This window comes from Nomascus leucogenys, chromosome 22a, assembly GCF_006542625.1.
Source record: "Nomascus leucogenys isolate Asia chromosome 22a, Asia_NLE_v1, whole genome shotgun sequence".
NCBI classification, from domain to species: domain Eukaryota; kingdom Metazoa; phylum Chordata; class Mammalia; order Primates; family Hylobatidae; genus Nomascus; species Nomascus leucogenys.
The window spans coordinates 29,572,675-29,593,739 of NC_044402.1; the positions used below are offsets into that span (position 1 = coordinate 29,572,675).

At 40.4% G+C, this 21,065-nt stretch overlaps 1 protein-coding gene and 1 pseudogene across 2 annotated transcripts in view; both read right to left on the bottom strand.

Moving 5' to 3' along the window:
- IFT43 (intraflagellar transport 43) overlaps positions 1–21,065 on the bottom strand; it is a 95,814-nt gene that overhangs the window by 50,230 nt on the left and 24,519 nt on the right. For both annotated transcript variants that reach the window (XR_004028023.1, XM_030803993.1), the window contains exon 3: positions 10,459–10,526. Coding sequence is in view for 1 of the 2 variants with exons in the window: in XM_030803993.1 (XP_030659853.1) it covers positions 10,459–10,526 (68 nt within the window). In the remaining variant the exon portion in view is untranslated. The remainder of the gene's footprint in view (positions 1–10,458; positions 10,527–21,065) is intronic.
- Positions 17,227–17,695, bottom strand: LOC100592622 (annotated as a pseudogene).

The following is a 21,065-nucleotide window of genomic DNA, read 5'->3' on the forward strand; positions in this document are numbered from 1 at the left end:
GACACTCCCTGACCATAATGATTACTCTCTCTTCTGATATCCCATCACCAGTGTTACTCATTCATTTGTTCCTCACTTACTATGTGCACCTTCTGCCAATATGCTCCTTTTGCCATTCCTGGTTTTTGTGGATGAAAATGTCTCCTAAATTAGAATTTGAGCTCTTGCGGGACAGGAAGTATATCTTCCACTCTGGTACTCACTAGAGTATCCAGCAAACGGTAAGAGCTCATGTTTCCTATCTTAATGAGGTAGGTCCTCAAAGCTCAAAAGTTGCCTCTCTTACCCCTCGTCAGCCTCTTTTTCTGTTTTAAATCTGCTCTACTTGACTTCAAGATGCCACTCTCCTTTGCCTCAACAAGCTCAACAGTCAGTCTGTCTTCCCACTTTGAAAAACGGAAAAAAAAAAAAAAAAAAAAGAAGCCAAACCAAAAGGAAATTCTCTAAATTCCCCATTCCCCTCAACCCTCCTCAATAACTTACCCAGCCTTTCCAAGCTCTGTCTGTTTTGGAGGAAAACTATCCGTCCTCCCTCCTCCTGTCCCAGGTCAATCAATCTCTCCTGGAAGGTCTTATCCTATCCCTCCAGGATCCTGCTACATCAATTAACCCCCTACTTCATTTCTAATCACTCTTTCCTCGAATATTGCAGACATGGTTCTTAATCTAGACCCTTCTTCCAAATACTGTCCCATCCCTTTCCTTTTTTCATAGTATCCTATATTACTGGCCACTTCCTCATGTCCCACTTCCTCTTCAATCTACTGCAATCTGGCTTGGGCTCCAACGCAAATCACTGTAACCATTTTCTCAAAGGCCCCTTGTAACCTCCAAACAGCCAAATCCAAGGATCTGTCCTTGTCTTCTCCTATTTTTGTAGATGACTCAAAGTGCATCTCTTTTTTGACCTCACTTTTAGACTCTTGAGCTGTGGAAATTACCCACATGTCCCACCATCAGCCCCTAAATCAGGTCTCTCCTGCCTTCCCTCTCTTATAGCACCATGACCCAACCAGACACCTAAGTGGGGCTCCTTGCAGTGACCTTCAACTCCTCCCTCTGCCCCACATCCAACCACTGGTATTTCTATTAACTCTACCTCCAAAATGTCTCCACATCGTCTTTCCTTTCCATCCTCACACCATGGCCCTGGTTTAGGCTCTTATCCCAACAGGTCTTCAGCCTTTCAGCTCTCCACCTTCCACACTGAAAGCAAAGTGACCGTTTAAAAATACTGATCTGGTCATTCATATGTTCAATAAATAGTCACCAAGTGTTTATTATGGACTAGGCACTGTGCAGGAGACTGGGGATATGTAAATAAGAGAGTGTCTCCTCTCATGGAGCTTACATTGCAGCAGATAGAAAAAGAGAATATGTATGCATACATGTGGATATGTCAGGTGGTAGTATATAAAGCAGGCAATGGGGACCACAGAGCGATAAGGGGTGCTACTTTATGTAAAGTGAGGTAAGGTAGGACCTTGTAAGCCATGGTAAGGACTTTGGGTTTTACTTTGACTGGGTGGCATGCTACTGCAGGGTTCTGAGTATACAAGTAAAAGGTTTGCACTGATGTTTTAAAAGAGTCACTCTGGCTATGCAGAGATAACACAGAGGGAGCGTCCGCAGGAAGTTCTCACTTGAGCCAGTGCAAGAAATGATGGTGGCTGCAGCCAGGTGCTGGCAGTTCAGACAACAGATGTATTTCAACAGTAGACTTAACAGGGTTTGCTGGCAGACTGAATAGGGTGATATAAAGAGAGGAGGCCAGGATAATTCCAAAGTTTACAATCTGAGCAATTAGGAAGATAAGAGTCACCACTTACCGAGATCTAGGGAAGACTTTGGAAGCACAATTAGGGGAGTGGGTAGAAGGGGTTGAAATTAGAAGACTAATTTGGATGTGTCAGGTTTGTGTTGCATATTCCAGTTGAGAACATCAAGCAGGCAAATGGCTGTCCAGGAGGAGAACTGGGCTGGAAATATCAACATAAATTCTGGAGTCATCACTGCGTAGATGATAGTCAAACCTGAGACTGGGTTGAGATCATGCAGAAAGTGAGTACTGATAGAGGACAGAGAAGGTTAGAGGAAGAGCCCTGGGCACTCTAACATTTCGAGGGGTCAGAACCGGGCCACAGACTGAAAAGCCAAGCAAGTGAATACCTCAGAAAGTAACACGTGACATTCTCCAAGAGGAAATGGATTTGATCTGGAAAAATCTTTAATATTTTCACTGAGGAATGAATACTTCTGACAATCTTTTGTTCTCTAAGAAGCAGACAGGATTTGTCTTATTTTTCATCAGTATTATAGAAAAAAAAAACTGTGATGATGGAAATGAATTATAACACAATGAAAAATACAAATCCATGAGTCCAGCTGGGTGCAATAGTTCATGGCTATAATCTCAGCACTTGGGGAGGCCAAAGTAGGATGACTGCCAGGAGTTTTGAGACCAGCCTCAGCAACACAGTGAGACCACAGCTCTACAAAAATAAAAATTAAAAAAAATTAGCCAGGCATTGTGGTGCATGCCTGCAGTCCTAGCTACTGGGGAGGCTGAAGCAGGAGAATCACTTGAGCCCAGGAGTCTGGGTTACAGTGAACTATGATTGCACCACTGCACTCCAGCCTGGACAACAGAGAAAGATCCTGTCTCAAAAAATAAAATAAAATAAAATAAAAAATTTAAAAAGTACAAAAATAGGCACAGAGGCCAATGGAACAGAACAGAAAATCTAGAACTAGAACAGCATACCTTCAACCAACCAATCTGTGGCAAAGTCAACAAAAATAAGCAACAGGGAAAGGACATCCTATTCAATAAATGGTGCTGGGAAAACTAGCTAACCATATGTAAAAGAATGAAACTGGACCTCTTCCTATCACTATAGAAGAAAAATTAACTCAAGATGGATCAAAGACTTAAATGTAAGATCTCGAACTATAAAAATCCTAGAAGAAAGCCTAGGAAATACCCTTCTGGATGTCAGCTTTGGCAAAGAATTTATAACCAAGTCTTCAAAAGCAACTGTGACAAAAGGAAAAATTGACAAGTGGGATCTAATTAAATTAACGAGCTTCTGCACAGCAAGAGAAACTATCAACAGGGTAAACAAATAACCTAAGAATGGGAGAAAATTTTTGCAAACTATGCATCTGACAAAGGACTAATATCCAGAATCTATAAGGAAGTTAAACAAATCAAGAAAAAAATAAATAACCCCATTAAAAAGTAGGCAAAGGCCACGAACAGACACTTCTCAAAAGAAGACATACAAACAGCCAACAAACATATGAATAAATGCTTAACACCACTACCAGAGAAATGCAAATTGAAGCCACAATGAGATACCATCTCACACCTGTTAGAATGGCTGTTGTTAAAAAGTCAAAAAATAACAGATGTTGGTGAGGCTTCTGAGAAAAAGGAATGCTTACACATTGTTGGTGGGAATGTAAATTAGTTTAGCCACTGTGGAAAGCAGTTTGGAGATTTCTCAAAGAACTAAAAATAGAACTACCATCTGACCCAGCAACCCCATTACTGGGTGGTATATACATACCCAAAGGAAAATAAATCATTCTATCAAAAAGACACATGCAAACGTATATTCATCGCAGCACTGTTCACAAGAGGAAAGACATGGAATCAACCTAGGTGTCCATCAATAGTGGACTGGATAAAGAAAATGTGATATATATATATACACACACACATATATACACCATATACATATATATACACCATAGAATACTATGCAACCATTTAAAAGAATGAAATCAAATCCTTTGCAGCAACATGGATATAGCTGGAGGCCATTATCCTAAGCAAACAAATGCAGAAACAGACAACCAAATATTGGAGGTCTCACTTATAAGTAGGAGCTAAATCCTGGGCACATATAGACATAGAGGTGGGAACAACAGACAATGGGGACTCCAAAAGGGGTTGCGGGCGAGGACTGAAAAGCTTCCTATTGGGTACTGTGTTCACTCTCTGAGTGACAGGATCAATAGAAGCTCAAACCTCAGCATCATGCAATATACCCTTGTAACAAACCTGTGCATGTATCTCCTGAATCTAAAATAAAACAGATTTTTTTAAAATCCATGAGTCCATGATTTTAAAGAGAGAAAGCAATAGAAAAAGAAAAAAGGAGAGAAAGTAAATTGTTCTTTATAGGAAAACTCCAAGCAATTAATATAGAATGGTAGAATTAGAAAGTTAACATTTTGCAATCCCTGATATAATAACTGATTCAGGCAAGGATCATTAATGGATGCTAAAACCATCCATTAGTGGACGCTAAAACCGGGTGAAAGACAGTGGGTGAACAGGATTCAAAGCGGTACCCCAAACAATTACTAATTATTTATAAAGGAAAAAAAGAACCTTTGCAATGGAGAGATCTAGCGGTCACCACCTAGACCAAGTGATAAAACTTTGTAACGCCAACCAAGCGACCAGCTGATGTCACATGCCTCCTAATTTGATAAGCTAAGAAGGACACGTGATCACCTGTTCTGGTCAACAACCTTTAACTTGAATCTTATCATGAAGAATCAATTAGAGAAACCCAGAATGTGAGACATTCTACAACACAACTGGCCTGGATTCCTCAAGTCGATGTCTTGGTGGGGAATGGGGAAAGGTGAGGACTCAAGAGAGACTAAAAAGACAACTACGAAACACAATATTTGAGCTGATTGGATCCTGGAGTTAAAAGACATCTGGGGGAACAAAGGGGGATATTCGAATATAAACTATATATTAAATAGTATTAAACCACTATGAAATGTCTTAGGTATGAGTGACTGACTGATACTGTGATACTGTAGAGAATGTCATGAATTTTTTTTTTTTTTTTTTTTTTTTTGAGACAGTCTCACTCTGTCGCCCAGGCTGGAGTGCAGTGGCACAATCTCGGCTCACCACAAGCTCCGCCTCCCAGGTTCACACCATTCTCCTGCCTCAGCCTCCCGAGTAGCTGGGACTACAGCGCCCGCAACCACACCTAGCTAATTTTTTGTATTTTTAGTAGAGATGGGGTTTCACCATGTTAGCCAGGATGGTCTCGATCTCCTGACCTCGTGATCCACCCGCCTCGGCCTCCCAAAGTGCTGGGATTACAGGCATGAGCCACTGCGCCTGGCTGAGAATCTTCAGAGATGCATGCTAAAGTATTTAGGGGTGAAATGTCATGACATCTACAACTTATTTTCAGGTTTGGGAAAAAAATGTGTGGGGGGGTGTTGGGGAAGGGGGAGGGAGTAAAAAGTGGGAGGAGAGGGTGGAAAAAATTGGAAGTAAATATTTTTAATAGTGATATTTTGTTTTTTTTTTAATCTAACGTTTAAGTTCAGGGGTACATGTGCAGGTTTGTTATGCAGGTAAATTTGTGTCACAGGGGTTTGTTGTACAAATTATTTCATCACCCTGGCATTAAGCCTAGTACCCAGTAGTTATTTTTCCTGATCCTTTCCGACCTCCCACCCTCCACCTTTCAATAGGCCCCAATGTGTGTTGTTCTCCTCTATGTGTCCATGGGTTCTCATCATTCAGCTTCCACTTACAAGTGAGAACATACAGTGTTTGGTTTTATGTTCCTACATTAGTTTGCTAAGGATAGTGGCCTGCAGCTCCATCCATGTTCCTGCAAAGGACATGATCTTGTTCTTTTTTTTGGCTACATACTATTCCATGGTGTATATGTACAACATTTTCTTTTTTTTTTTTTTTTGAGACGGAGTCTCGCTCTGTCGCCCAGGCTGGAGTGCAGTGGCGCAATCTCGGCTCACTGCAAGCTCCGCCTCCCGGGTTCACGCCATTCTCCTGCCTCAGCCTCTCCGAGTAGCTGGGACTACAGGCGCTTGCCACCACGCCCAGCTAATTTTTTTTTGTATTTTTAGTAGAGACGGGGTTTCACCGTGGTCTCGATCTCCTGACCTCGTGATCCGCCCGCCTCGGCCTCCCAAAGTGCTGGGATTACAAGCGTGAGCCACCGCGCCCGGCACAACATTTTCTTTACCCAGTCTACCACTGATGAGCATTAAGGTTGATTCCATGTCTTTGCTATTGCAAATAGTGCTGCAATGAACATATACATGCATGTGTCTTTATAATAAAATGATATATTATTTTGGGTATATACCCAGTAATGGGATTGCTGGGTCAAATGGTATTTCTGTCTGTAGGTCTGAAGAATCACCACACTGTCTTCCACAATGACTGAACTAATTTACACTCATGCCAACACTGTATAACCGTTCCTTTTTCTCCGCAACCTCACCTGCATCTGTTATTTTTTTATTTATTTATTTGAGTTTCACTCTTGTTGCCCAGGCTGGAGTGCAATGGCACAATCTCAGCTCACTGCAACCTCCGCCTCACAGGTTCAAGCAATTCTACTTCCTCAGTCTCCTGAGTAGCTGGGATTACAGGCATGCGCCACCACGCCCCACTAATTTCGTATTTTTAGTAGAGATGGGGATACTCCATGTCTGTCAGGCTGGTCTCAAACTCCTGACCTCAGGTGATTCGCTCACCTTAGCCTCCCAAAGTGTTGGGATGACAGGCGGGAGCCACTGCGCCTGACCATACTCTCTTTTTAATAACTGCCATTCTGACTGGTGTGAGATGGTATCTCATTGTGGTTTTGATTTGCATTTCTCTAATGATCAGTGATGTTGAGCTTGTTGGCTGCATGTATGTCTTTCTTTTACAAAGTGTTTGTTCATCCTTTGCCCATTTTTTAATGGGGTTGTTTTTTTCTTGTAAATTTAAGTTCTTTATAGATGCTAGATATTACACTTTTGTCAGATGCATAGTTTGCAGAATTTTTCTCCCATTCTCTAGGTTGTCTGCTCACTCTGTTGACAGTTTCCTTTGCTGTGCAGAAATGCTTTACTTTAATTAGATCCCATTTGTCAATATTTGCTTTTGTTGCGATTGCTTTTGGTGTCTTCATCATGAAATCTTTGCCCAATCCTATGTCCAGAATGGTATTGCTAGGTTGTCTTCCAGAGTTTTTATATTTTTGGGTTTTACATGTAAGTCTTTTATCCATATTGAGTTAATTTTTGTACATGGTGTAAAGAAAGGGTCCAGTTTCAATCTTCTGCATATGACTAGCCAGTTATCTCAACACCATTTATTGAATAAGGAATCCTTCCCCCATTGCTTGTTTTTGTCAGGTTTGTTGAAGATAGTTGCAGGTATATGGTCTTATTTCTGGGTTCTCTATTCTGTTTTATGGGTCTATGTGTCTCTTTTTGTACCAGTACCATGCTGTTTTGGTTACTGTAGCCCTGTAGTATAGTTTGAAGTTGGGTAGTGTGATGCCTCCAGGTTTTTTTGTTTTTGTTTGCTTAGGATTGCCTTGGCTATTTGGGCCCTTTTTTGTCCCATATAAATTTTAAAATAGTTTTTTCTAGTGCTGTAAAGAATATCAATGGTAGTTTAATAGAAATAGCATTGAATCTATAAATTGCTTTTGCCTGTATGGTCATTTTAACAATATTGAGTCTTCCTATCCATGAGCGTGGACTATTCCTCCATTTGCATCATCTCTGACTTCTTTGAACAGTGTTTTGTAGTTCTCCTCATAGAGATCTTTCAAGATAGTGCCATTCTGAAGGCAACAACTGCTCAAGGAAATTCTAAACTAGAATAATGACTATTCTTTGAGAAACTATTCCCGTGTATATCTTCAGTAGTTAAATTTGATCACTGGCCATCCCACTGGTATATATATATTTTTATCTTTCATCTAAGACTTAGTGCAAGAGATTAAGGAATGAAATGATTTGTAATCCAGTCTTTAGAACTGGACTCTAAACTAAACTAAAGGACATTAACCACTTGCTCCTTCTGACTTACAGGCATCTATGACTCCACTTATTTCATCCACAAAATGAGACCAAAGGTAAAGGCTAGCAAAATGTCTTGGTCTTACTATCATATTCTCTGTCAGGCTGGCCTAGATTAACTATATTTAAGCAATGAATCAAACTTCAAGAATCACAAAGACTAACTGTAATCAAAGCCTGTTTAAAACATCTGGAAGGTGCTGACAGCTACAGAGGCTAACAAATGTGGCTGAAGGTGACAGCCAGCACCATCCTACTATAGATGCCATTTACAGAACACGTTACCTAACACTTTGTTTTAGAACCATAAAACTTAGAGAGACCTGCCTTATTACTTTACTCCTTATACACCGTTGTTATTCATAACTTAATTGCAGCAACAAGCTATGTACTAGCTTTATGCTGAGTACTCTTCCTATGTGTTCAAGACTCAGAACAATTCTTTGCAATAGGTGTTATTATTGCCACTTTACAGGGTTAAGTAACTTCCCCAAGTTTACACAGCCAGTTAAATGCTGAAATCTGAATTCAAACCCTGGTATGTCTGAATCAGATACCCATGGTTTTAACCTTACTGTGACATTGCTTCCTATAAGTAAAACAAGAGATGACTTAATTACCACACCTTAGCATGAAAATTCTGCCAGTTTAAGCATGGAAGAAATGCGAGAGAGTATGTGGTAGGAAGAAGTCTGAGGAACACTTTCTCCTTATTTAAAACACGGTAATTCTGAAACCATCCCTGAGATGTGGATGCTTATCCCGGATGGCCGAAGATTTCACAGAGATTTCTACTCTAGGTCACGTGCATTCCCAGATGCTGGCAGAAATCCAAGGGGATATCATTCATTGATTATGTCTAATTCGAACTTGTCCAACCTGCCTTATTTTGTTGTTGTTCTGCTTTGTTTTATTTTAGGCTTTTAGCAGCCTGAACCCATGGTTTTTAGTTTCTGTCTCTAGTGATAAGCAGAAAAGAGGAATGAAGAAGGGGTTTTACTGGCCCAACCAGAAACAGAAACTAAGAATATGTGACTGTATTCTCTCCCTTGAACACCCCTGGCTAATTCTTAACATCATAAGGTTTAAAAAATACTTCTATACTACAGCTTTGGAAAGCTGACATTCCTATGCTTAAGGCTTTAATGTAGTTCACAATTAAAGAAGACTCTTCATATTCAAAATAACCATTGCTTTTCTTGATCTGGAATTACTTCTCCCAAACAGACCCTTCATATGAAGCATTTATGGCACCACAAAGATCCCAAAGCTCCTGCAACTCATAAACATCACCACCTGCCAGAATGCCTGTGAGAAGAATATGGTCAAAGCCTATCTATGAGGACAGAATGGGGATAAGAAACAGTCATCATCATCATGATAATAGTCAACATCTACAAGTGCTTCCTAAATGCGTCTCTCTCTTCTAAATATTTTACACATATGAATTCATTTAATCCTCACAATGATCCTTTCAAGTAAGAACTATTTTTAACCCCATTGTAGAGATGCAGAAATGGAGACCAGAGATATTAAATTACTTGCTTGGGGTCTCTGAGATAATAAATGGCACAGTTAGGATTCAAAGCCACGCAGCTGGCTCCAGTACCTGCGGCTGTCACCACACTCTGCTGCCTCTCAATATGGAACCACAGGGACCAGCTTCTAGTCTAAGCTGTGGAAAGGCTGGGAGGGCTAAACACAACAGCAACATTCCTGTTACATATGTAATTTCCTTCAGTCTTTGAATCACCCTGTAGGTATCATCAGTGCGTCCATCCAGGTGCTCAACCATGGTAAACACCTTGCCCAACATCATCCAGCTCAGAGAGAATGGCATCTGCATCTACAGCCCCACACTGTGAGCCCTATGCAGTTTATAAAGTGCTGCCACATGCACTGTGACATCCAGTTTCTCAGCCTTCCCAGGAGCTCTGGAGACGCTGATGAGAGAATGTCAGATGGTTATGGTATAAATATTCATGCTAGCTTACAGTAAACACAAGATATCAACTAGGCAGGGTGATGGGACATCTGTATTGTTCCCCTTTATGAATGATGACTGATATATGTCAGGGGAGGACATGCCACAGAGTTCATCAGCAGTTACCAACAGACAATGCCATTATGCTTTGGAAATCAAGAAGAACACAGAATGCTACAACATGGATAAACTTTGAAAACATTATGACAAGTGAGACAAGCCAGCCATAAAGGACCACATAATGTAGATTCTATTTACATGAAATGTCCAGAATATGCAAATCAGAGAGAGAGAAAGTTGACTGGTAACCACCTAGATCTAGGGAGGCTGGGGGACATGGGAAGTGGCTGCTAATAGATACAGGGTTTCTTTTGGTGGGGAGGTGATCAAAATGTTGTAAAATTGATTGTGGTAATGGTTGCACAACTCTGTGAATATATTAAGAATGATTAAATTGTACATTTTAAGTGGGTGAATTGTATGGTATGTAAATTTTTTCTCAATAAAGCTATTGTAAAAAATAAAACAACACAGGAGCAAAGTCCCCCCAACTGTGTGCGCCCCCACCCCTACTCTTACGAGCTGCTGGTACTCACTTTGAAGCCTTCACAGAATCACCTGCCCAGCCTCCCTTTCGGCAGCGAGGTAATTTAGGAGAGGAAGTCTACAAGGAAAGAGAAGTCAAAAGAACACATTCACTCAACATTTGCATTTATTTTATTTTTTATTTTCTATTTTTTGAGGTGAAATCTCGCTCTGTCACCCAGGCTGGAGTGCAGTGGCACGACCTCAGCTCACTGGAACCTCCGCCTCCTGGGTTCAAGCGATTCTCCTGCCTTAGCCTCCCGAGTAGCTGGGATTATAGGCGCGCACTACCACGCAGAGCTAATTTTTGTATTTTTAGTAGAGACAGGGTTTCACCATGTTGGCCACGCTGGTCTCAAACTCCTGACCTCAAGTGATCCACCCACCTGGGCCTCCCAAAGTGCTGGGATTACAGGCGTGAGCCACCACGCCCAACCAACATTTGTGTTTAAACACCACAATGGATGAGGGTAAGGTCACCTACACCAATCAATATTCAGCCTACCTTTTGAATAAAAATACAGTAACCTTTCTAATTTACTATGAAAATCTGGGTTCCTTCATACCCTCCTGGTGAGTCATAAATTGGCACCATGTGTCTGGAGGGCTATTTGGTGATGTTTATTGAAAGCCTTAAAAATGCTCATACCTTTTAACCTAGCAATTCTAATCCCAGAAATTGATCCCAAGGAAAAAATCAGAGAGGAATATAATGTTATTTTTGAATAGTGAATAGCTAGAAACAACCAAAATTGCTAGCAATAAGGAATTAAGTAAATGGTAAAATACACATGAAAATACTATGCAAATAACAAAAAGCCATGTTATAAAAAAAACCCCATGATATAAGAAAGTTCGATACATTTTAATTTTCAAAAACATGTTACCAAACAGTAAGTATATGCTTTTGATGCATTTTTTGAAATGATTATCAACATATACCATCTAGTGTTAATGAGTTATATGTACATGACTGACAGGGGACTCCATTATAGGCAATTTTAATTTTCCTTTTCTCTTCTGCTTTTTATAAACTGAAAAGTAATAAAATAAAGATACAAGAGTGAGACTTGCTTAGAAGACATAAACTAAATTGGTGGGTGGATTAAAAATCTACTCAAGAGGCCTACACCAACCCCTGCCACTGCTGCCAGGGACCAAGTACAGTGTCTAAGAGGCTTGGGGATTGACTTGCCTCCACCCCCCACCACCACTAGCACCCATGTATGCCATCTAGGGGCCTGAGGATAGGCTGACCCCACCCACCACCACCACTGCCAGCACACACATGACCCAGGGGCATAGGATGGATCCACCCTGCCCACCACCACTAGTGCACATTTTCTGGGGTCTAAAGGACCATTTGCCCTGTCTGCCACCCATGCATACTCTGGGGGCCTGGGAATAGGCCTACCCTGCCTGCCACCAGTGTCCATGTATGTCTCCCAAAAGCCAGATGGCCAGTCTACCCAGCTTGCAGCCACCACCCACCCACATGCACTACCTGGGGACTGGCTAACCTGGCCCACCACTGCCACCCCTGGCACCTGAACAAGGCACTGGAGGCCTAAGGACTGACCTGCCCAGATCTGCCATCACCAGAACCCATGTACACCACCTGGGGGACCCAGGGACTAGCATACCTGGCTTGCCACCACTACCACTGGTGCCTAAGGACCAGCCCACTTGGTATCCCCATTTGCAGTGAAGCCTTGTCACAGCCTCCAATAACAACTATAGCCTGAGCCACTAAAGAACCCATGGATACCCCCTGATGCTGATTACAGCTGAAGATATATAAAAACTACATCACTGCACCCACCCAGAATCAAAGCCAAAGCACCCTACCCAACCAACACTATAGATACATCTATAGGAAAGTCTTTTCCTATGGAAGTCAATCCATAAGACTGGAAGATGCAACTATTACACCAGATACACAGATATCATTGTAAGAACACAAGAAACATGAAAAAGCAAGGAAACATAACACCTTTAAAGGAACACAATAATTCTCCAGTAACAGATCCCAATGAAAAGAAAATCCATGAAATGGATGAAAAAGAATTCAAAACCATGATATTAAAGAAACTCAGTGAGACATGAGAGAACACAGACAAAGAGTACAAAGAAGGCCAGGTGCGGTGGCTCACGCCTATAATCTCAGCACTTTGGGAGGCCAAGACGGGCAGATCACAAGGTCAGGAGATAGAGACCATCCTGGCCAACATGGTGAAACCCCATCTCTACTAAAAATACAAAAATTAGCTGGGCGTGGTGGTGCATGCCTATAATCCTAGCTACTCAGGAGGCTGAGGTAGGAGAATCGCTTGAACCAGGAAGTCAGAGGTTGCAGTGAGCTGAGATTGCACCACTGTACTCCAGCCTGGAAACAGGGCGAGATTCCATCTCAAAAAAAAAAAAAAAAAGAGTACAAAGAAATCAGAAAAATGATTCATGATCTGAATGGGAAAGTCAATAAAGAGATAGACATCATAAAAAAGAACCAAATAGAAATCCTGGAACTGAAGAAGTCAATGAAAGAAAGAAAAACTACAATCAAGAGCTTTGACAATAAACTAGATCAAGCAGGAGAAAAAGAATTTCAGAACTTGAGGACAGGTCTTTTGAAATAACTCAGTTAGACAAAAAAGAAAAAAGAATAAAGAAAGCCTGCTTGACATATGCAACACCATAAAGAAAACAAGTATTAAAATTTTTGAAGTCTCAGAAGAAGAGATGGGCAAAGGTATTGAAAACCTATTAATGCAATAATAGCTGAAAACTTCCCAAGTCTTGAAAGGGATCTAGATATTCAGATACAGGAAGCGTGAAGGTCTCAAAATAGATTCACCTCAAAAAGATCTTCTCCAAGGCATATTATAATCAAAATGTCAAGTCAAAGACAAATATAAAATTCAAAAAAAACAACAGGAGGAAAGTATCAAGTCACATATAAGGGAATTCCCAGCAGAAACCTTACGGGCCAGGAGAGTTTGGGATGATATATTCAAAGTGCTGAAAGGAAAAAAAAAAATGGCAGCTATGATTACTATACCCAGCAAAGCTATTATTCAAAAATGAAGGCGAAATAAAGTCCTTCCCAGATAAGCAAAAACAGAGGGAATTCATCACCACTGACCAGCCCTTCAATAAATTATTAAGGGAGTCCTACATCTGGAAGTGAAAGAACAATATATACCATCATGAAAACACAAGACAGTGTAAAACTCACTAGTAGAACAGATACACAAATGGGAAAGAGAAAGAATTCAAACATTACCACTTCAGAAAACCATCAAACTGCAATGACAAAAATTAAGAGAGGAAGTAAGAAACAAAGGATATATAAAACAACCAGAAAACAATTAATAAAATGGCAGAAATAAGTCCTTAGCCATCAATAATAACCTTGAATGTAAATGGATTAAACTCCTCACTAAACTGGCTGGCTGAATTAAAAAGCATCACTATTTGCTGCCTATAAGAAACTTACTTCACTTATAAAGACACACGTAGACTAAAAGTGAAGGGATGGAAAAAAAATTCTTGCAAATAAGAACCAAAAGCAAGCAGGAGAAGCTATACTTACATGAGATAACACAGATTTTAAGTCAAAAACTGTAAAGAAGGTCATTCTATAATGATAAGGGGATCAACATAACAATTCTAAATACATATGTACCCAACACTGGAGCCTCCAGATAATAAAAAGCAAATATTATTAGATCTAAATAGACTCCAATACAATAATAGTTGATGACTTCAACACCCAACTCTCAGCAATGGAGAGATCTAGACAGAAAACCAATAATGTAAACCGGGAATTTAAACTGCACTTTAAACCAAATGAAACTAACGGACATTTACTAAACATTTCATCGAATAGCCACAGAACACACATTCTTCTCATCAGCACATGGAACATTCTCTAGAATAGACCATATGTTAGGCCACAAAACAAATGTCAAGAAATTTTTAAAAACCAAAATCATATCAAGTATCTTTCAGATGACAATGGAATAAAACTAGAAATCAATAATGAGGAATTATGGAAACTGTACAAATACACAGAAATTAAACAACATGCTCCTGAACAACCACTGGATCAATGAAGAAATTAAGAAGAAAATTTAAAAATTTCTTGAAACAAATGAAAACAGAAACACAACATACAAAAACCTACGGGATACAGCAAAAGCAGAGCCAAGAGGGAAGTATAGCAATGAATACCTACATCAAAAAAAAAGGAAAGACTCTGAATGAACAAGCTAACAACACACCTCAGGGAACTAGAAATGCAGGAACCAGCCAAACCCCAAACCACTAGAAGGAAAGAAATAATAAAGATCAGAGCAGAACTAAACAAAATAGAGACTTAAAAAAATACAAATGATCAATGAAACATTGGGCAAAAAGAACAAAGATGGAGGCATCACACTATTTGACTTTAAAATATATAATACTACAAAGCTATAGTAACCAAAACAGCATAATATTGGTATAAAAACAAATAGATCAATGGAAGAGAATAGAAAACCAAGGAATAAATCCATGTATTTCTAGCCAAACGATTTTTGAAAAAGACACCCAGAACATATTAGGGAAAGAATAGTCTCAATAAGTGGTGCTGGGAAAACCGGATTTCCATACACAGAAGAATGAAACCAGACCCCATATCTCTCACCATATACAAAAATCAAATCAAAATGGATTAAAGATTTAAACGTAAGACCTGACACTATAAAAACTACTAAAAGAAACATTCTGTACAGCAAAGGAAACAATTCACACAGTGTAAGGATAAACTATAGAAGAAGATATCTGCAAACTATTTATCCAACAAGAAACGAGCATCCAGAATATGCAAGAAACTCAAACAATTCAATAGCAAAAAACCCAAAAAAGTCCCATTAAAAAGCAGGCAAAGGATCTGAAAAGAATCTCAAAAGATGATACACAAATGGCCAAGTATATGAAAAAATGTTCTACATCACTTATCATCAGAGAGATGCAAATCCAAAACCACACTGAGATATCATCTTACCCCAGTTAAAATGGCTCCTTTGAGCCTGGCCTGAGCTGTCACTTTACTAATGGATATCAAATGGTTAATAGTGTTCCCTAAGAGTCTAAAAACCAAAATGATCAGCTTTATCTTGTTTAACCACAAACCCAAGGAAGCCATGGCTATTGAGTGAAAATCCTTTCTGCCTAGAGGTAACACAAAGCCACATTTCCTCTCATTTTCTTCCCATTATAAAATGGTACCAGCAGCTCCAAAACAAAGTGATCACCAGCTAAACGTCACTCCTCCAAAGCCAATACAGTTTAACACCTACTTCTAAAATCAAAGGATTTTTTTCACTAATAACTGAAGCCATTAGGAGTTGATATATTATAAAAACTGTATAAGCTACTTTTCATTTCCTCCACCCAAACATTGAGATCACTCAGAAAAGTAAAAATTGCAAAGAAATCCCCTGAGCAAAATGAGTCAGGAGCTGTGGTAGTTAGCTTGCTTCCCACTGGCGAACCTCAGGAGAGAGCACTGAAGCAAAGGGGAGAGGAGGAGAGACAGGCAGGCTTAGCTCTCTGCAAAGTAGGCTTGGGCATTTAGAGGGAGATGCCTATCTCCTGAGGGAAAGTCCTTACATACATGATTTAGTTCTCTGAGTCCAAGGATTAGCAATATTTTTGTAAACACCCCCTACTATGAGTCTTGTTATGGGCACTCACAAACACCCTGTCTGGATGAGACGGACTTAATTAATAACTATTATCAAGTTATATGCTCTTCCCCAGAAATCAACCTTGTTACCTATGTGGGCAACTCGGCACTGGTCCCATGTGCACTGGGTGCAATAGAAAAAGTAGAAGATGTCATCCCTGTCCCAAATGTTCCATGAGGCCAAGAAGACGCAGAGTTCAGTGTATCAGGCCTGTACGAAATCCACGTAATTGGAAGTCAGGCTTAATCTGAAACCCAAGAGGGCACAATGGAAGTGAGAAGTAGGCGTCAGTGATGAAGACACAGAATTGTTCCAGGAAGAGGCTGCATCCAGGCTCCAAAGGTGAAGCTGAAGAAGAATCCCTCAGCCATGCGGCAGTTCCACCAAAATTTGCAGTTTTCTTGCCATCTTGGTGGTTTTCATTGGGGCATTATTAAGGCTGCTCTGATAAGCATGCATAAGGCTTACAATATATGTCTAAAAGCTAAACCGAATTGTACACACTCAGGAAGTGGTGAGGAGAAGGAGAGGTCAAGGAAGATTTATGGGCAAAGTGGGGCTTGTCCTGGATTGGAAATGTAAAGAAAAAAGCATTCCAGAAGCAACCAGATCCAAGGGTGTAGTGATACTGGGGATGGTACATAACTCTCCTGCAGCAAAATTTTGTTACTTGACCATTATATTTTAAGGGTCCCCGGGAAACGTCTTTGGGAGTTTGAGCCCCTCAGCATTCATTACTCTACAATGCAGGCCTTAAGTGGAAGCTGATGCAACTTGATCATAATGTGGCAGTTTGAAATTAAGTACAAACAATCTGAAATGTAAGCAGATGACTGGCTTGTAACAATGATTTTTTTTTAGACCATCTTAAATTTTGAATCCTTTCTTTATAGGTTACCTAGACTACTTTGGACTAAGAAAACTATGGAAAATTAGTAAGTGCCACAAGCGAATGCCAGGTGGTAGCACGTGTCAATTTTCCACAGAGTCCTGAATGCACTGCTTGGGGTCTCTGCTCATACTTGCTGGAATCAACTGCAGTAGATTTTAGTCCATGGGTCGCTTTTCCTCATATTTCTTTGTAAACTCTTTAGCATTCTTATAGAATTTTTTACAGTCCTTAGAGTACTCTTCAGCTAGGTCAGCCCGAAATGGGTGCTCGGGCTGGGGGTTGTTCACGAGTGCTATGACAGCCTGGATTACTTGGTCAGTTTTGGTTGGTGGCTTCCAGTTTTCAGCACTAATTACTTGCAGACAGACTTGCTCCTTTTTGTCATTGTTTGGGTGATAAATCTTTGTTTTGTTTTAACTGTGGTCTTCAGTGGTTTAAATGGGTATTCTGCTGGAAATCTGATCTCCATTCTGAAGGCCCCCTTATCATATGGAGGGTTGTCAGGAACAACTAGCCTTGCCAAGTCAAGAAATTAGCTTCCTCAAACCTGGATGTTACGAAGTTTTTCATTCCACATTTGCGGATTTCTTCAAGCTCCTTCATCAGCCTTCTGCTGGCTGCCATTTTGGATTTGGTGCTGCTCCTTTCCCCAGCAATATGATTTTAAAGGTCTAGTTGGTTTCTTTTGCATAGGCAGTCCAGTCCCTGAATACTTAGCTGCTCTCCCTAAGAGTTATCATGACACCTAGACACCTAGTTACCCCCATTTCAAAAAACGGCTGTCTCCGCAGGGCAATCTGAAACACAGGACACACACCTAGGTCAGCCACTGCTGTTGCTCCTTTTATGACCAGCTGCCAGGACTGCTGGCCTTCCCTTCCCAGAGGTGACAGATCAGATGCTAGGGAACCTACGGGGGTGTGAACGCCCTCACCAGCTCAACTGTCAAAGCTCCAGTCCCTGCCTGGACTGATGAGAAATTAAAGCCCTTTATTCACAGATCTTTCCATTTGGACCAGGGGTCCTTCCCACAGAGCAGAGGAAGACACAAATGCATGATTTATTTTGTTCTTCAAATGTTATGAGTCTGAGTTCTCTACCTAATGGCCTACTCATTTACAGGAAAAAGAATTTACTCCTGCTCCATCATTGAAGCTAAAAACTTAATCTTCAGGCAGGCTAAGACAGCCGTGGCATTTTTTTCCTAAAGCCCATCAACTCAAGAGTCCTCCTTGACCAAGCACTTGGGAAGAGTTGGCATTTTGGAAGAATCCATTTTCTATCCCTGTGTTAAGGAGAAGAGGAAGAAACTACATAGAAGAGAAGGATTAGAGCTCAAACAAACTTAAAAGCCAGAAAGAAGAGGAGGCCTGATCCTAGAATTCAAAAGTCCTGGTTTATTCTTTAAATTACTCTCCTGAAATTCAGAGGCACAGCCCCAAGACAACATATGGACAAATGATTTCCAATTTTGGCTGACTTAACTGCCAGGTAACATTCCCTAAACTTGTTTTAAAAAAAGAAAGAGTCTTAAAATATGTAACACCAAGAGGGACAGAAATAGGAACAAGTGACGGTAGTCCTTAGGCAGTGCATCTCTCGTGTTCTCTCTTAAAAGCTGGAGTCACGTCTCCGAGTGTGGGAAATGAGCACAGCCTGCTGGGGCTGCCGCCTGATGGACGGAGGGGGCAGGACCCTGCATAGCTCCTGAAAAGCAGCAAAAATGTGTTCTCTCCAAAAATAAACAGGGGGCAGGAATGACTGCGAGTAAAGAGTTGGAAGCACGTGACTGGCGGTTGCAGTCCTGAAATACCAGCTTTCTACAAAAAGGAGCCTGTGAGAGGCAGAGAGCGGGAATTTCAGGAAATGGCCTCTTTATATGGTCTCATCCGAATGGGCTAAGATTCAATAACTGGAATTACCATGTCAGAGGGAGTCTTTAGGGCCAGACTTGTTTCTGATCTTTATATGGTTCCCCCAGATTCTTAAGATGCCAAAACAGAAAAGATGCTGCAGTGCCAAAAAAGGAGCCTTCTGAGTTTAGAAACTTCTCACACACTCTCAGAAGTCCTGGAGAAACTCCACCCTAACCCCAAAATATGAATCAGGCCAAGAGTTCTAAGTTCAAACTGCAACCTGTTTCAAAAAGCCAGTCCAAATACATGCATAAATTCCATCAGAAAGACATTTAGTTAAGCAAGATCAATTGCAAACTTCACACATATCCATCTTCCAGCTTCTAGGGGCAACGCAGCTCCCACATTCAATCTTAGATTACTGACTAAAAACAAACTTCCCTTTCTTTCTCCAGCAATCTTAGAGAAGATCCAAGAAAGTTGTTCTTTATATGCTTGGCGAGTGAAAAGACTGATAGTAATATGGTATGTGCATACGCTTCAGGGCTGGCATCTACTCCTGCAATCTGTCCTCCACACACAATTCCAACTCTCCCAGTTTCTTCCTCCTGCCTCAACCCTGGGTCTGACAACTAATCCCTCAGAGAACTGAGTTTCTCCATAGTAGATTTAAGGTCATGGAAGGTAATGGATCACTCAATCTTATAACTGAAGTCCCGTGAATAAACATAGTTCTCTCAAGCTGAAATGGACATATCAAAATGCAAAGTCTATTTTATGTATAAGAAAGAAAGCTGATCATCAGTGAGTGCTAAGGCCATTAGGTACAAGACTGACTGGTGGGCAACTGGGCATTTTCACAATGCCAAAGAATCAACCCATATATTACATGTTAGTTGCAGGGGAGAAAAACATTCCTTAACAATGGAGATAACTATCACTATCCTAACTCAGTGATCAAACTTAGCAGCATTAACAGTGGGACATAATGTGCTACTACTTGAAACACATGACACCACTCAGGAAAACTTCCTGCCTAAACCATTCAAGTGGAATCTAATCAAGCCTTCCAATCTGATTCCCAGCTTACTGGAAATCAGGTGAGAAAGTATTAAGTAAAATGACACTTGGAAGAATCAAACAAACCCAGGATGTGGGAAACTCTGGTAGAAGAACTGGCCTGATCTCTTCAAAAGTGTCAATGTCGTTAAAAAGACAGGGGTGGGCCAGGTGCAGTGGCTCATGCCTGTAATCCCAACACTTTGGGAAGCTGAGGCAGAAGGATCACTTGAGGCCAGAAGTTCAAGACCAGCCTGGACAACAAAGTGAGACCCCCCCCCCCCATCTCTACCAATAATAATAATTAGCTGGGTGTGGTGGTGTGCAGCTATAATACCAGCTACTCAGGAGGCTAAGGTGAGAAGATCGCTTGAGCCTATGAGGTTGAGGCTACACTGAGCTATGATCACACCACTGCACTCCAACCTGGGCAACAGAGTGAGACTCTGTCATTTAAAAAAAAAAAAAAAGTAGAAGTGAGGGAGTTAGGGGACTATTCTAAATTAAAAGAGACTTAAAAGAAATAAATCTAATTGTGTGATTCTTGATTGGATTCTGGTGTGAACAAAAGCACTATAAAAATACTTTGAAGACAACAGTGGAAAATAAATTTGGAGTGGGTAATAGATGGTGTTAGGAAATTATTCATACTGTTAGGTGTAGACTTGTGGCTTTCTAGGAAAATATCTTTTTTTTTAAGATATATGCTGAAGTATCTAAGTAACATGTTATGATGCCTATAATTTGCTTTGAAATAATTTAAGCAAAAAATTATGTATAAAACATATATTCTATTTTTAAATATTTTATAAATTATAATTCAAGCAAATACAGCAAAATGGTAGTAACAGTTGAATCTAGTTGATGCATATATGTTGTTCATTGTACTAATTTTTTCTACTTTTCTGGATGTTTCTAATTTTAATGAAAAGTTAAAACAATAAAGAAACTAGATGCATAAAGTTTAGGTTTAACAAAAAAGAAAAAAGGCAGGGATGGTATGGAGGAGGGTACCAGCATGGAGGTTGTTCCTTGATGCATGTGCTCAGTGAAAAACAATGGGATATTCTCCACCTAAT